Below are 14,866 nucleotides of genomic sequence, written 5' to 3'. Positions count from 1 at the left end.
CTGTGTAAAACTACAAAAATTTCAACTGTCTTCCTGCTTCAAAACAAAAGACCATGAGGTCAGAACTGAGATGCTTTCTAGATAAATGTCTCAGTTCACTTTCTGGAAAGAATACACTCAGCATATGGGATTTTATATAAATCTTGAAGTTAAGAGAGATAAAATGAAAAAAATAATTTTACCCTTAAATAAACCTTGAAACAAAGTTACTGATTTTCAATAATTCATGGGACACGATTTAAAACACAAATTCCAAGTGTTTTAAATATTCATTATTTTGTATGAAAATGAGAATCTACATTCAGCATGACTTGACATATGTTAACTTGTCCTTGAACAAAACACACTTAATTCAAAGTAACAAATGATTTACTCTTAAGAATGTTAATTAGGCAGGTTTAGATAACATACCGGAAAAAAGGGAGGGGCTAAAACTTTTGGTACAGGCAATTACAGATTGCAGTATACAAATATAAGTTCCTTAGAGTAGCACCACCAAGCTCCTAGTCCTTTGAAACAGTCCCTCTGGAAATGGTAAAGTGTCATGTGTGCAGCTTTTTAGCCACTAGGGGGCAGGGAATGCCCAAATCATTCTGTACACTCTTTACACAAGTAAATATTTAAAATAAACAAATATTTTAAATGATCATAATTATTTCAGAAGTATTTTCTCTTCCATAAAAGTTCTTTGGAAGTCAATAATGAATACTATCATTAATTTTTATTACCATATTGATTTTGTTGTAATACATTTTTCCCTGCATACAATTTCATAAAATATGCAACCAATAGTAAAGAACAATGGCAAGTAATAAAAATATATGGAATAGAATAAGAAGAAAAGGTGTTACGCACCTTCTGTAACTTTAGGCAGTTCTGGAGAATAAAAAGGTATGAAAAAAGCAGAGGAAAGTAAGCAAAGAATATTAGCTGGGGAGAAATGTACACAGGTTTAAATACTAAAAATACTACCCACATCTCATTTGAACTTCATGCTAAATTAAAGCTTAAAAGACAATGTCAAATACAACTACCAACTGGAAATATTCATAAGAAGCTGAATTTCCAGAGTTCATTTTTCTTATTCATTTTCTGACAGTGACTAAAATACATTTATCTTTCTATTTTCTCTTAGTAACATACAGTACTGCCGAGACCTTGGAGAAGAAAACTGGAAAACAGATTACTTCCTGGGGATTATTTTTAGGTCAGTTGTGACTCATGCATTTAGTCTAGTTATTTTCACTCAAGACCCAAAACCTTTACCCAGACACTCCCTCACAATGGATTAGTCATAAAACATTGTTAGAAAGGACAAGATGGAAGCAATTTAAAAAATACACAAGATATCAGTTCAAGGTGGCTTTTAAGAATTCAAGTCAAAGATTAAATAAAAAAATCAAGCTGTAAGAATGAAAAAGAAAAGGCCAAACAAAATTTTCCAACTTAACCTGTTAACAAAGCCCTGTTTTAAAAATATTATTCTACCAAGAAGCCCCAGTTACTAGCATGAACATTCAGTTGTCACCAAGGAAAACTACTAAAGCTGTTACTGCAATGAACAGTCTTACTTGAATGATTATTTAGCTCTTAAAAGGAAATGGTGATAATTTCTCATTTGTTTTCTAACATAACCCAAAGCTTAGAGACTTGAAAAAAAAAAATTAGTGGCCATGATTTTGAAGTCCAGTAAGACATTAAACTAGTTTATAGTCATTAATAAAGCTACTATATAAACTCCATTAAATCAAAGCAATGTTTACTAATTTATAGAAAGTGATTTTCAAAATGAGATCCTTAAGGATCTTAGTATTCTTAAAATTGATCTCAATTAGGTTAATGTTTATAAAAATGTCTACACCTTTGCTTAAGGCTCTGAAAAATTAAATGTCTTTTCTTTTTTTAAAGCTAGTCACTTTATTCTCAATAAACAGCAATACTCTTCTTTTTGATATTGGTGCTATTCCTCAATGAGATAAATACAGGTAGGGTATGTATTTTCCCATATTGTTGACTGAACAAAATATATTGATTTAAAATACATTTTAGGCAATAAGTAACTTCTTGAAATATATAATATTTGAAAATGAAACAGAAAGCTTATGAATCATTCACTGACCAGAATGTTCAATCCTGAAATGTTGGAAAAAAAAAAATTAAATAGCTCAGCTGGTAAAGAATCTGCCTGTAATGCCAGAGACTCTGTTTTGATTCCTGGGTCAGCAAGATCTGCTGGAGAAGGGATAGGCTACCCATTTCTGTATTCTTGGGCTTTCTTGGTGGCTCAGCTAGTAAAGAATCTGCCTACAATGCGGGAGACCTGGGTTCAGTCCCTGAGTTGGGAAGATCCCCTGGAGAAGGGAACGGCTAACTACTCCAGTATTCTGGCCTGGAGAATTCCATGGACTGCAGAGTCCATGGGGTTCCAAAGAGTTGGACACAACTAAATGACTTTCACTTTCACTCAGAGCACATTAAGCTATTATTCAAGGCACGGAAAATTACCATAAATTTCTTAAAGATCATCAGAGGCTAATGTTGGCGAGATGGCAGCCCTGAGGCCTCGGACACAAGGCCAGCCCCACTGTAGGGAGGAGCACAGGGCCTGAGAGATGCCCCTGCCAGTTCCAAGCATCAAGTCCGAAACCAGTAACGAGCTCACTAATTAGTAAGTGATGGACAAGAATACTACATTTAAGGAGAGAAAGACAGGTGGCCCAACAGCAAAGGAATTAAGTAAAACAAAACGGAGAAAGGACAGAGGCCAGTAGCTAAGCCAAAGAACAGTCTGAAGCACCTGAAGTTGACATTTTTATAGGTCAAAACGGTTGAATATTGGCAATTTCAGATATTTCAACTTGACAGAACAGAAGCTTCTATTTTTAAATACTAATATACAACTTAGGACAAATCTACTTATTTTTTTCCCCTTAGTAAAGAGGGGCTACAACTCTGTCCACCTGCTGCTACTTCAATTACTTTCTTTGAGATGAGGAATATAACAAATTGTATCTGCAAGACACAAAGAAGCATCTTCTCACAACATGTGTGCCCTTATAAAAGAAATTTTAAAGTTAAAAAAAAAACTCGTTGCACGTTTTCAATAACAGCAGATTTTTTGTTTTATAACACAAAATAATCCCTAGTAATATTCCTGAAGATGTATGATCTAAAATACCTTAATTTACTTCATGTCTAAGGACTTTACCCTGGATAAAAGAAAAATAATTGCTAATATACAACTGAGTACTTACTACAGCTTTGGCATTGTTCTCATCATGTTCATATATTAAGTAATTTAATCCTTACAATAATCTTATGGAGTTGATACTATTATCTCTGTTTCTGAGATAAGAGAAATTGAAACAAAGAGTAAACCAAGGTCACAAAACTATAGTAAGGGACAAAAGCAAGATTTGAATCCAGGCAGTCTGACTCCAGACTTGTATTCTTAAATACTACACTGATACGCTACACAAAAATACAGCTATAAAGATATTCATCTCAGAGTTGTTTAAAATAAGCAAAGATTGGAAAACTTTAAAAAAGTGACTAGTTAAAAAATATCCAATACAATGGAATTTTATGGTGCCATTAAAAATACTGTTGAGTAAATATTTAATAAGGAAAATGTTCACGATACATTATATGAAAAAGAACGGGAGGTAACAACATAAACTTATTTAAAAACAGGTATTTAAATATGCATAGAAAAAAAGACCAGAAGAACATCTAACAAAATGTTAACAGTAGTTATATTTCAGGATTAAGTTTATTAAGTGACTGAATCAATTTTCTATAACAAATAAGCATCACTTCTGCAATAAGGAAAATTATTTTTTAAAAAAGATCTTTCAGAGTTTTAATTACTTTGAAGAATGCCAAATTGTATATTCACTTAGATATACTTTATTTTACATATATATTTTAATTTAACTTTACCTTCCAAAAGCTGTGAGCTGACATTGACAAAATCAATTTTCTTCCGAAGATATCGCTGATTCAATTTCCAAATGCATGAAATAAATGCATTCTTTTCAGCAGTGCTGCTGGCAACCCATTTATATATTTTTTCAAAATGTAAATCAAATTCAGGATTTTCCTGCAATAAAAATACGTAATAGATATCTATATTTCAATAAAACAGAAAGCTAAAATCACCATTAAAAATCAACTAAGTGACTTGTAGAAAATGGTTCAGAAAATTCAATTTATAGCAAAAATGTATTTGCCTCCCAAAAGAAGCTGGATTAAAAACAACATAGTTGGCAATTTCCCTTCTATATCCGTTAGGTCTATATGTGAAAGTACAGGATGTCTACTTAACGGCATGTGTCTCAGCTTCCTAATTTATAAGATGACAATGGTCTTGAGTTTTGATTTTTCTTTTTAAATTGCCTTTGGGGGTTTCAGAGTTACACTTTTTCTTTAATAATGTGCTATTATTCATAACTGTGATTTGACACTAATTCCTTACAACATATGAGAAAAAATACAATATATACCCGAGTGTGGTTTCCAAGAACACATGAGGTGGAAAGCAGGGACTGCTCCTGTTTTCAATTCCGAAAACACAGAATAATTAAGAGTGTTTCAAAAGTAAAAAATACTGGTGGCCTTACTTTAATGAAAAAAAAGTTCAACTGATGTGAGAGAACTGCAGTATGCTCTCTATATGTCTTTTAAGTCAAATTACAGACATAATTTCATGCCTTGATATTCTCCCTTGAATGCAGAACTACTTGATTACTATATAAAAAATGAAAACATATAGATGTATACTTTTCTTTACAGCTATGGAATTAAAAAAGTCTCAAACGTTTTTAATGTTCTATAGAAGGCTAATCATACATTCAATTAGTTTAAAGTGTTGTTTAGGGGGATAAAATGTAAATAAAGACCACAAACATGGAAGAAAAGTGATACCAGACGTTTATTATGAAGATCTGAGATAATTTAAGGATTAAGACTTGACATATTATAGTAGGATGGTTATATTAATTAGTTTATAGCTCAATAAGCAGAACTAAAATGACAAGAGATGAAAAACTCTCATTTACAATGAAAGAGTAATTGCATTAAATTGTTGCAGTCACTATGAAAAACAGTATGGAGTCTCCTCAAAAGACTTAAAAACAGAGTTGCTATACGATTTAGCAATCCCATTCCTGGGCATGTGTTGGACAAAACTATAATCTGAAAAGATACATGCACCCCAATGTCTACTGCAGCACTATTTACAATAGTCAAGAAACAATAGAAACAACCAGATGTCCACCAAAAATGAATGGATAAAGATGATATGGTATATATATACATTGAAATACTACTCAGCCATAAAATAGAATGAAATAATGCCATTTACAACAAATGGATGCAACTAGAGATTATCATACTAAGTGAAGAAAGTCAGAGGACAAATACCATATATCAGTTATATATGGAATATAAAACATGACACAAATGAACTTATCTGCAAAAGAGAAACAGACTCACAGACACAGAGAACAAACTTGGGGTTGCCAAGGGGGAGGAAAGGTGGGGGAGGGATACGTTGGGAGTCTGGGATTAGCAGATGCAAACTATATATATATACAGAGAGAGAGAGAATGAATAAACAAGGTCCAACTGTATAGCACAGGGAACTATATTCAATATCCTGTGATAAACTATAATGAAAAAATATGAAAAAGAATGTATGTATATGTCTAACTGAATCCCTTTGCTGTACAGCAGAAATTAACACAACACTGTAAATCAACTGTACTTCAGTAAAATACACTTTAAAAAAAAAGGTAATTGCATTAGTATCTATAAAGAAATCTAATAGTCTTGGCAACCAACATGAAACTTGATGGGAAATGATCTCTTTCCTGGGAATATTTCCCATAATGCCATAAAAGAAGCTGAGTGCTCCAGCAGCAACACTCACACAAATCAATGTGTGATGCTAAATGGCTGTTAGGCTATGTATAAAAATTTTATGTTTTATATCCATATATAGCATACATACACCAAGGTGCTTGCATAAAATGAAAAAAAAAAAACCATTAAGCAAGTCAGCAATGAGGTGTCAGCTGAGGAACGCATTCAAATAAGCATTTAGCAATGTTAGTGAATTACACAAGTCAATGGGCTTATGAAATGTAAAACTACTGAAGAGAAGAAAGCTTTTTAATAAAGGTGAGTTTCTAAAAAGCTCTTAAAGTATTTTGTCTTAAACAGAAAATCTTTCCTCTTGATCCTTCCCATAATAACAGAAATTATTATATAATGCAAGGTGTTTTTTAAAATCTCATTTTCGTGTTCTTTTCAAATATATACACATGCACCCACACTCAAAGCACCTGTCAGATCCCGTTTTCTACATTTCCACATTTTTCTAAAAATTGGGTGCTTTGAAGGAATCAACAAAGGCCCAGTTTTCCCTAAAATAACTTAAAGAAAAGGCATTCTCTCCACTTTGAAAGAAATCACAACTCTACAGATATGCAGGACTCTCCTAGACTTGTTTTTGTTTCTTTAAAAAATTTCTGTTTGCACCTGACTCAACTGCTTGTCATTCTGTCCAGCTTTTAGATTCTCAGAGGTCTGAGTCAGGGTCAGCCTAAACCAGACTTTTATTTTATCAGACTGCTCTACAAAGGTAGTTTTCACTTCTCTGTGCCTTTTGAATCAATGTCAAGACTTGAAGAACTCACTGAAAGGGCACCTGCAGTTGCAATACTATAAGCCTTGCTTACAGCCCCATCCACAGCACAGAGGACATGCTGCAAAGCACCCCTGAGAGCTCTGGAAGGGCCCCTGGGCTGTGGAGGAAGATGAGGGCAGGGTTAGAGAGGCTGAGGAGGACGAAGCACATGCTTTAACCTGAAGAGCTCTACTTGATTTCTTTTTTTTAATTTAAGGGGTACTGCTGTGAAAAGCCTTGAACTGTCAGGAATAAAGGTGCTCCTTTATCATGATTATCATATTATTCAACCTTCTTGGAATTTGAGAGTGACTTAAGTGAAAGGTGTGATATCTTATTCTTTAATATATTTTATTCTTTCTGGAGTAGGAAATGGCAGCCCAGTTCAGTATTGTTGCCTGGAAAATCCCACGGATAGAGGAGCCTGGTGGGCTACAGTCTGTGGGGTTGCAGAAGAGTTGGGCAAGACTTAGTGACGTAACAACAATCATATCCTTTAAAGTCCTTAGAATAAGGGGTGTAACAGTGCTATCACTTGAGCCACAATATTCAAATCATGCCTTCACAGGGCCAGCTCAGTTGCCTCAGCTGATGAATCTGCATTAATTTGTGAGGGCTACCTGAGGAAGATTTACTTTGATTATATTTTACGTGATTTTGAATGAGGATTTACCAAAACAATGATTTTTTTAAAAAAACTCACACTACAAACCACCTTAAAATTCATACTAATTCATGGATTCTATACTAAGTATACCTAATTTAAACAAAGAAATGTACAGTCAAGGTTCAATTCAGTTCAGTTGCTCAGCCGTGTCCGACTCTTTGCGACCTCACGAATTGCAGCACGCCAGGCCTCCTTGTCCATCACCAACTCCCGGAGTTCACTCAAACTCACGTCCATTGAGTTGGTGATGCCATCCAGCCATCTCATCCTCTGTCGTCCCCTTCTCCTCCTGCCCCCAATCCCTCCTAGCATCAGAGTCTTTTCCAATGAGTCAACTCTTCGCATGAGGTGGCCAAAGTACTGGAGTTTCAGCTTTAGCATCATTTCTTCCAAAGAACACCCAGGGCTGATCTCCTTTAGAATGGACTGGTTGGATCTCCTTGCAGTCCAACAGTCAAGGTTATTTTGCTCTAATTATGTAGCTTGTGAACAAACATAATTGCAGCTCGAAAAAACCCACCAACAATGAAACAAGCTTACATATTTACTTATTTTTAGTAGCCTGAGACTGAGAAGTGGGAGAATGGAAGGCTGGACAATACACCGTAGACTAATTCAACGTTAGGTGGTGAACCACTGGGTCACAAAATAAGTTTAGATCATCTTAGAAGTCAACATACTATGTTATAAAATGAAAGACACGTCAAATAAAAAAAGAAAAACATACTTTAATAGCATCCTTGGCATCTACCACAGCCAGGTCTCGAAGGGCCCAAGCAATCTGTCTTTTGTAGAAATCTCCTTTATCAGATTTCTTGACTTTGACCACCTTCACCTGTACAGGGCGTTCAGTTGTCACTGTTGAATAAAACATACACTTTCAATAGAGACATTATTCATTTACTCATTCTTCATTCATTGCAAATAGCTGTCAGATGCCTATTGTTGCTTAGTTGCTAAGTGGACTCTGACCCTTTTAGCGATTTCTGACTCTCATGGACTGTAGCCTGCCAGGCTCCTCTGTCCATGGGACGTCCTGGGCGAGAATACTGCAGTGGGTTGCTATTTCTTTCTCCAGGGGACCTTCCTGATGCAGGACTGAATCCGTGTCTCCTGCACTGGCAGGCAGATTCTTTATTGCCACCACATGATACTAAAGCAGGAATAGTATTTCATAACAAATGCTATGACTGAAGAATACACAGATTACTAAAAGAAGAATCTAAATCAGACTAGAGGGTCAGAGGCAGATTCCTTAATTAGTAAAACTCTTGAAACTCAACAATAAGATAAAATATTTTGATTAAAAAATGGGCCAAAGACCTTGACAGACATCCAACCAAAGAAAATATACAAATGGTACATAAACATACGAAAAGGTGCTCCACATCATTTCTCATGGGGAAAATGCAAATTAAAACGATAGTGAGATTCCACTACACACCTACTGTTGCTTAGTCACTAAGTTGTGTCTGACTCTTTTGTGACTCCATAGCCTGTAGCCTGCCAGGCTCCTCTGTCCATGGGATTTCCCAGGCAAGAATACTGGAGTGGGTGGTCATTTCCTTCTTAGAATGGCCAAAATCCAGAGCACTGACAATACCAAACACTTGTGAGGATGTACAGCAACATGTACTGTCATTCACTGATGGTGGGAACTAAAAATGGTATAGTCACTTTGGAAGACAGTTTGGCAATTTCCTAACAAAATTAAATATACTCATACCATACAGTCTAGCAATCATGTTCCATAGCATTTACTAAAAGAATATGAAAACATGCCCACACAAAAACCCGCACACAGATGTTTATAGCTGCTTTATTCAAAACTGACAACTTGGAAGCAACTGGTGAACGGATAAATAAATTGTGGTATATCTGGACAATGGAATGTTATGTAGTGCTAAAAACAAGAAAGCTGTAAGCCATGAAAACCAGTGGAGGTAACGTAAATGCATATTACTAAATGAAAGAAACCAATATGAGAAGGCTACATACTACTTGATTCCAATTACTATTTGGTCTTCTGCAAAAGGCAAAACTATGGGGACAGTAAAAAGATAGGTGGTCACCAGGAACTGGGGAAGAGATGAACATGCAGAGCAGAGAATTTTTACGGCAGTGACAATACTGTATGACATTATAATGATAGATATATGTCATTATCCATTTGTCTAAACCAACACCAAGATTGAACCCTAAGGTAAATTATGGACTTCAGGTGATTATAATTTGTTAATGTAGGTTTATTCTTGGTAACAAATGTACCATTGTGGTGAGTGGTAGAGAAAGGCTATGCATGTAAGGGTAAAGGTGTATATGGGAATTCTCTGTACTTTCCTCTCAATATTCTTATAAACCTAAAACTGCTCTAAAAAAATAATAAAGTCTTAAAATGTATTAATGCTAATAAGAATGATCATTTATTAGGGTATAAAAAATCTAGGAATAAATAAATGCCTAGGAGTAAATACAACACATGTGCAAAAGCCTTTATGGAAAGTCTTTAAAACTATAATCCTTGTTGAAAGGTATTAAAGAAGACGAAGAGACCACACCATATGCATGAACAAGATTTTATATAAAAACGCACGTTCTCTCTAAAGTGAACTATAGATTCAAAACAATTCCAATAAAATCCTAACAAAATTTGGAACATGACAGGTTGATTATAAAATTTAGATAAAACAACAAAATACCCACAAGACAACATAAAAACCAGATATAAGAAAGTGCCCAGAAAAAAACAAACACTCATCACTACAAACGTGGACACAGGTAAATCAAAAACTGAAATATGAAAGGTAAAATTATAAAACTTGTAGATGGTAATACAGAATACTTTTAAGGGCTTCCCTGGTGGCTTAGATGGTAAAGAATCTGCCTGCAATGCAGGTGACCTGGGTTTCATCCCTCGGTAGGGAAGATCCATTGGAGAAGGGAATGGCAACCCACTCCAGTATTCTGGAGAATTCCTTGGACAGAGGAGCCTAGTGAGCTACAATGCATGGGGTCACAAAGAGTGAGAAACGACTGAGCAACTCATACATGACATGACACATGACAGGGTAGGGAAGGACATCTTAGACAAGAGACAAAAAGCCCATAAATGGTCACATAAATGATCAGATTGATTAATCTGATTTCATTAAAATTATAAATGTCATCAAAAGGCATCATAAAAAGTGAAACCACAAGCCACAAACCAGGATGCATGTAACCAACAAATTAGCACCCACATTATATAAAGACCTCAAAGAATCAACCAACCAAAAAGGACAACCAACACAGCAGAAAAATGAACAGAAGGCTTAAACAGGCAAATTTAGGCAAAAAATGGCTAATAAATTCATGAACAGAGACTTAATTTCACTTTTATTTAGGGAAATACAGTTTAAAACCACAATGAGATTCTATTTTACACTCGCCAGATTGGAAACAACTGATAGTCTGTCAAAACCCAGTGTCAAAACCAAGTTTAGACTAAGATGTGGAGAACCCAAAATACACACTGCCTGTGGGAGTGCAATCAGTACAACTACTTTTGAAAATAATTTGTGATTATAGTGTTGAACATTCACATGCCTGTGACCCAGCAATCTCATACTTAACTATCTACCCCAGAAAATTCTTGCCTATACACTGGCAGACAAGGACAAACATGTTTTGTTGCCTAAATAGAAAAACCTGGAGACAAATCTCCTGGTCATCACTAGTAGGATGGGTAAGTAAACAGTTGTACTCTCAGAAGAGAACACTACATAGCAGTGGAAATAAAACACTTACCAGCCATGGGAGAAAAACAGGTAACACTCACTAACATGAACCTACTGATGAGTGGAAGTCACACATGAATACGTGTGTTAAAATGCAATTTATGCTCAGTTTAAAGCAAATCTAACAATGTATTATTTGAGATTACAAACATATATGGCAAAATGATATAGAAAAGCAAGGAAATAGTAAATCAAAACTCAGGATACTTGTCACCTCTTAATGAGGGAGGGGAGGGAATGGGAGCAGGGCAGGGAACACAAGAGACTTCAAAGGCAACGGTAATATTCCTTTTATTCTGGGTGGTGGCTACACAAGTGTTCCTACCTTTATATGTTACGGAAGTGCTTTTGTATCTTTTTAAGATTTAATTAAAGACAACTGAAAAAAATGAGTTTGCTGGCCCAACAGTTTTTCCAATCACAGAGACAATGAGAATATTTTATAAACAACCAGGAAATGTCTCCAAGGAATAAAAGAAATCCTTCCTTATTAAACACTCACCTGTGGCACACAAAAAACAATTCTTTTTCTTTTTTCCTGCCTTGCAGACATTGACAATACTCAGCAGGCGTTCGTCATTTGGAGTAAAAATGTCTCTTTGTAATGCATGCTTGATTGCTGTCATCTTTACTCAGCTGAAAAATTCAGAGTATAGATTATTACATTTGTCAAAATCCTTCTTCTTATATTGTTCCATTTAGGATTAGGAAAAGACCTTATTTATGGTTAATAAGCATGGGGAAATAATTTCACACATTTGTACACCTACATCATAAAGATAAAAAGCTGTGTGTTTGGAAAAGAAATTAGAGAACCAGTATTATCAAACTCTAAGATCTTTTGATGTGCTCACCAAATACTAAATATTTTTTTAAAAGATTTAAGAAAAATTAAAAGGCCCATTCCCAATATTTAAATATAAATTTCCTATATAAATAACTTTTACAATTCAACAACAAAAAAACAACCCAATTAAAAATTGAGCAAAGCGTTTGGGAGACATCTCTCCAAGGAAGACATATGAATGGTTAAAAATGACATGGAAAGATGCTCAACATCATTAGCCATTAGGGAATCATAAATTAAAACAATGAGATACCTACCACTTTACACCTGCTAGGATGGCTAAAATTAGAAAGACAAGTGTTGGTAAGGGAACTCTCATATACTCCTGATGATTGTAAGATACTGCAGCTGCTCTGGAAAATAATTTGGTGGTTCCTCAAATGGTTAAATGTGAATTTACCACATGACCCAGCAATTCCACTCCTAGGTATATACTTAAGAGAGCTGAAAATTATGTCCACACAAAAACATGCCCATAAATGTCCACTGCAGCATTATTCACAATAGCCAAAAGTGGAAACATCTCAAACGTCCTGGGGAACAACAAAATGAAACATATCCATACAGTGGCATATTATTTGGCCATAAAAAGGAGCAAAGTACTGATACATACTACTGACACACAGATGAATCCTAAAGACATTATGTTAAGTGAAAGAAGTCAGCTGCAAAGGGCCACATATTTCATGATTCCATGTATATGAAATGTCCAGAGTAGGCAAATCCACACAGACAAACTGATTTCCGGTTGCTAGGGGTAGGGGGCAAGCAGGCATGACTGCTAATGTGTATGGGGCTTCTTTTGGGGCTGATGAATATGTCCTTCAATTAGACAGTATTGATGGGTGTATAACCCTGTGAATATACTGAAAACCACTGACTTATATACTCGAAAAGGGTGAATTTTATGGTATATTAATTATATCTCAAAAAAGCTGTTGTTAGAGAATAGTTTTCTACTCGTCTTCCTTTTCTCATCTAATTCAATGTCCTCTTTTCAAATATCAACTTAAATATTTTTTAAACATCTCTTTTCAAGTTTATTTGTTAAATATACTGAATACATATTTGTTTGTGTGTGTGTGTGTGTGTGTGTGTGTGTGTGTGTGTGTGTGTGTGTATGTATTACTATTTCCAATGAAGGTGTATAGTATTTAATACATGTGAGCTGGTTACAAAATTAACTTCTACTCCTAACACTGTTTCTATGGGAAAATGAAGAAATTATGAGTTTTAAATAAATGACTTTGAATGTATTTTTATAATACAATGACTCTTTTGAAAACTCCTCTATTTTACTCAATTTGTAACATTTCTATCGCTGCTCCAACTAAAAAAAATTGCTTTTCTCAGAAAAACCACATCTTCCCACTTCCATCCCTATTCCCCCTCATCTCAGCCTCCAGTCTTCTGATCTCCCCTTCCATCCTGTTCTCTTAGAACATCTGGCCTCTCCAAGCTTAATTTCTTTCCCAGTGTAGCCTGGAGGCAGTGTTTATTTCCATACACCCACACCATTCCTTTCAATGATCTTGCTCCATTTGTAGACCAGTTCACCCTGCTCATCAATTTCCATCAACTGTCTTTTTTTCTCTCCTTCTCCTGGGCTACCATATGGCACTTAAGAAGGTCTCATATCCCTGTCCATTGTACTCATTACAACTTTTAAATCCAATCGATGCTAAACTTTCAATGTTGCTCAGCAATTCCTTAACACTTCCTTTGATGATCCCTCTTCCTACTCCATCGGTGTTGCAAATCCTTACTTCTCTCCTTCAACCCCTAATTCTGTCAGTCTACTCCCTCTCTGCAAATGACTTCACCATCTACCCTTCACCATCTATTAAACACCATAGCATCTGGTTACCTCTTTGCAAGCTTCCATAACCCCAAAACTCCCAACAAATAATATTAAAACATATCTTGCATCATAATATGCCCTTGCTCAACACTTCTTCATCTTGCTACATTCCATTTTAACCTCCATTCCACCCATTATAAACTGTCTATGTTACTATCTCTTCATATGTTCTAGATCCTACACATATGTTAAAAGCTCAACTCTATCCTTTGCTGAAGCCACCCTGGATACTGGCCAGTTTGCTTTTCTAATTCCAGGCTCTTGTTCATGCAATTTCTTTTTTCTCAAATTCTTTTCTCCCTGGAAAATTCCAATTCATCCTGCTAAAATAAGACCTCTTTTGTGAAATAGTCACACACGCCAAAAAAAAAAAAAAAATCCTTTCCTACTTCTCTAACATTTCCCCTCTACTCTGTTAACACAGCACTTACAAACCATATTGTCCAGCTAGTTGTATTCTTTTCCCCATTAAGAGTATTTCCTAGCAGGCAAGGCCTGTGTCTTATTCATCCTTATATTCCCAGAACTTGGCAAAGACATAGCAGACAGTAAATAAATTCAACAAAATGAAGGTACCAAATAACCTGACAGCTAAAAGCATTTTCCTAATTTTCCTTCATCTACACATAATTTATCCTTTCTGGTCCTACTGCCAAAGTACAATCGAGGTTCACACCAACTACATCTATTTAACACCATAGCATCTGGTTACCTCTTTGCAAGCTTCCATAACCCCAAAACTCTCAACAAATAATATTAAAACATACCTTTCATCATAATATGCCCTTGCTCAACACTTTCCTAATGCTCCCAAAGACAAACCTTTCACTCCAAGCCCTCTGATCATTCTAGCCTTTAAATCTTTGCTTAGGATATTTTCCATGCAGAGGGTATCATCTACCCAAATCCTAACAACATTCCATAATTTACATGAACTTGATTCAACACAGTCAATCCTAAAGGAAATCAGTCCTGAATGTTCAGTGAAAGGGCTGATGCTAAAGCTAAAACTCCAATACTTTGG

The 14,866-nt window shown here is 35.4% G+C and overlaps 1 protein-coding gene across 13 annotated transcripts in view; it reads right to left on the bottom strand.

Annotated features, from left to right (window-relative positions):
- The window catches only part of EXOC1 (exocyst complex component 1), a 54,519-nt gene that overhangs the window by 37,571 nt on the left and 2,082 nt on the right, over positions 1-14,866 (bottom strand). For 6 of the 13 annotated variants that reach the window (XM_060417610.1, XM_060417609.1, XM_060417614.1 and 3 more), the window contains exons 2-5: positions 11,637-11,770; positions 8,086-8,216; positions 3,943-4,102; positions 856-876 (exon numbers count right to left, since the gene is read on the bottom strand). In XM_060417610.1, the coding sequence (XP_060273593.1) occupies positions 856-876; positions 3,943-4,102; positions 8,086-8,216; positions 11,637-11,760 (436 nt within the window). In that variant the 5' untranslated portion in view covers positions 11,761-11,770. Of the gene's footprint in view, positions 1-855; positions 877-3,942; positions 4,103-8,085; positions 8,217-11,636; positions 11,771-14,866 lie in introns of those variants that run through there. The other 7 variants (XM_060417612.1, XM_060417611.1, XM_060417615.1 and 4 more) reach the window with 2 other exon arrangements.

This window comes from Ovis aries, chromosome 6, assembly GCF_016772045.2.
Source record: "Ovis aries strain OAR_USU_Benz2616 breed Rambouillet chromosome 6, ARS-UI_Ramb_v3.0, whole genome shotgun sequence".
NCBI lineage: Eukaryota > Metazoa > Chordata > Mammalia > Artiodactyla > Bovidae > Ovis > Ovis aries.
Note: the sequence above shows the minus strand (reverse complement) of the source record. Positions and strands in the feature narration are given on the sequence as shown.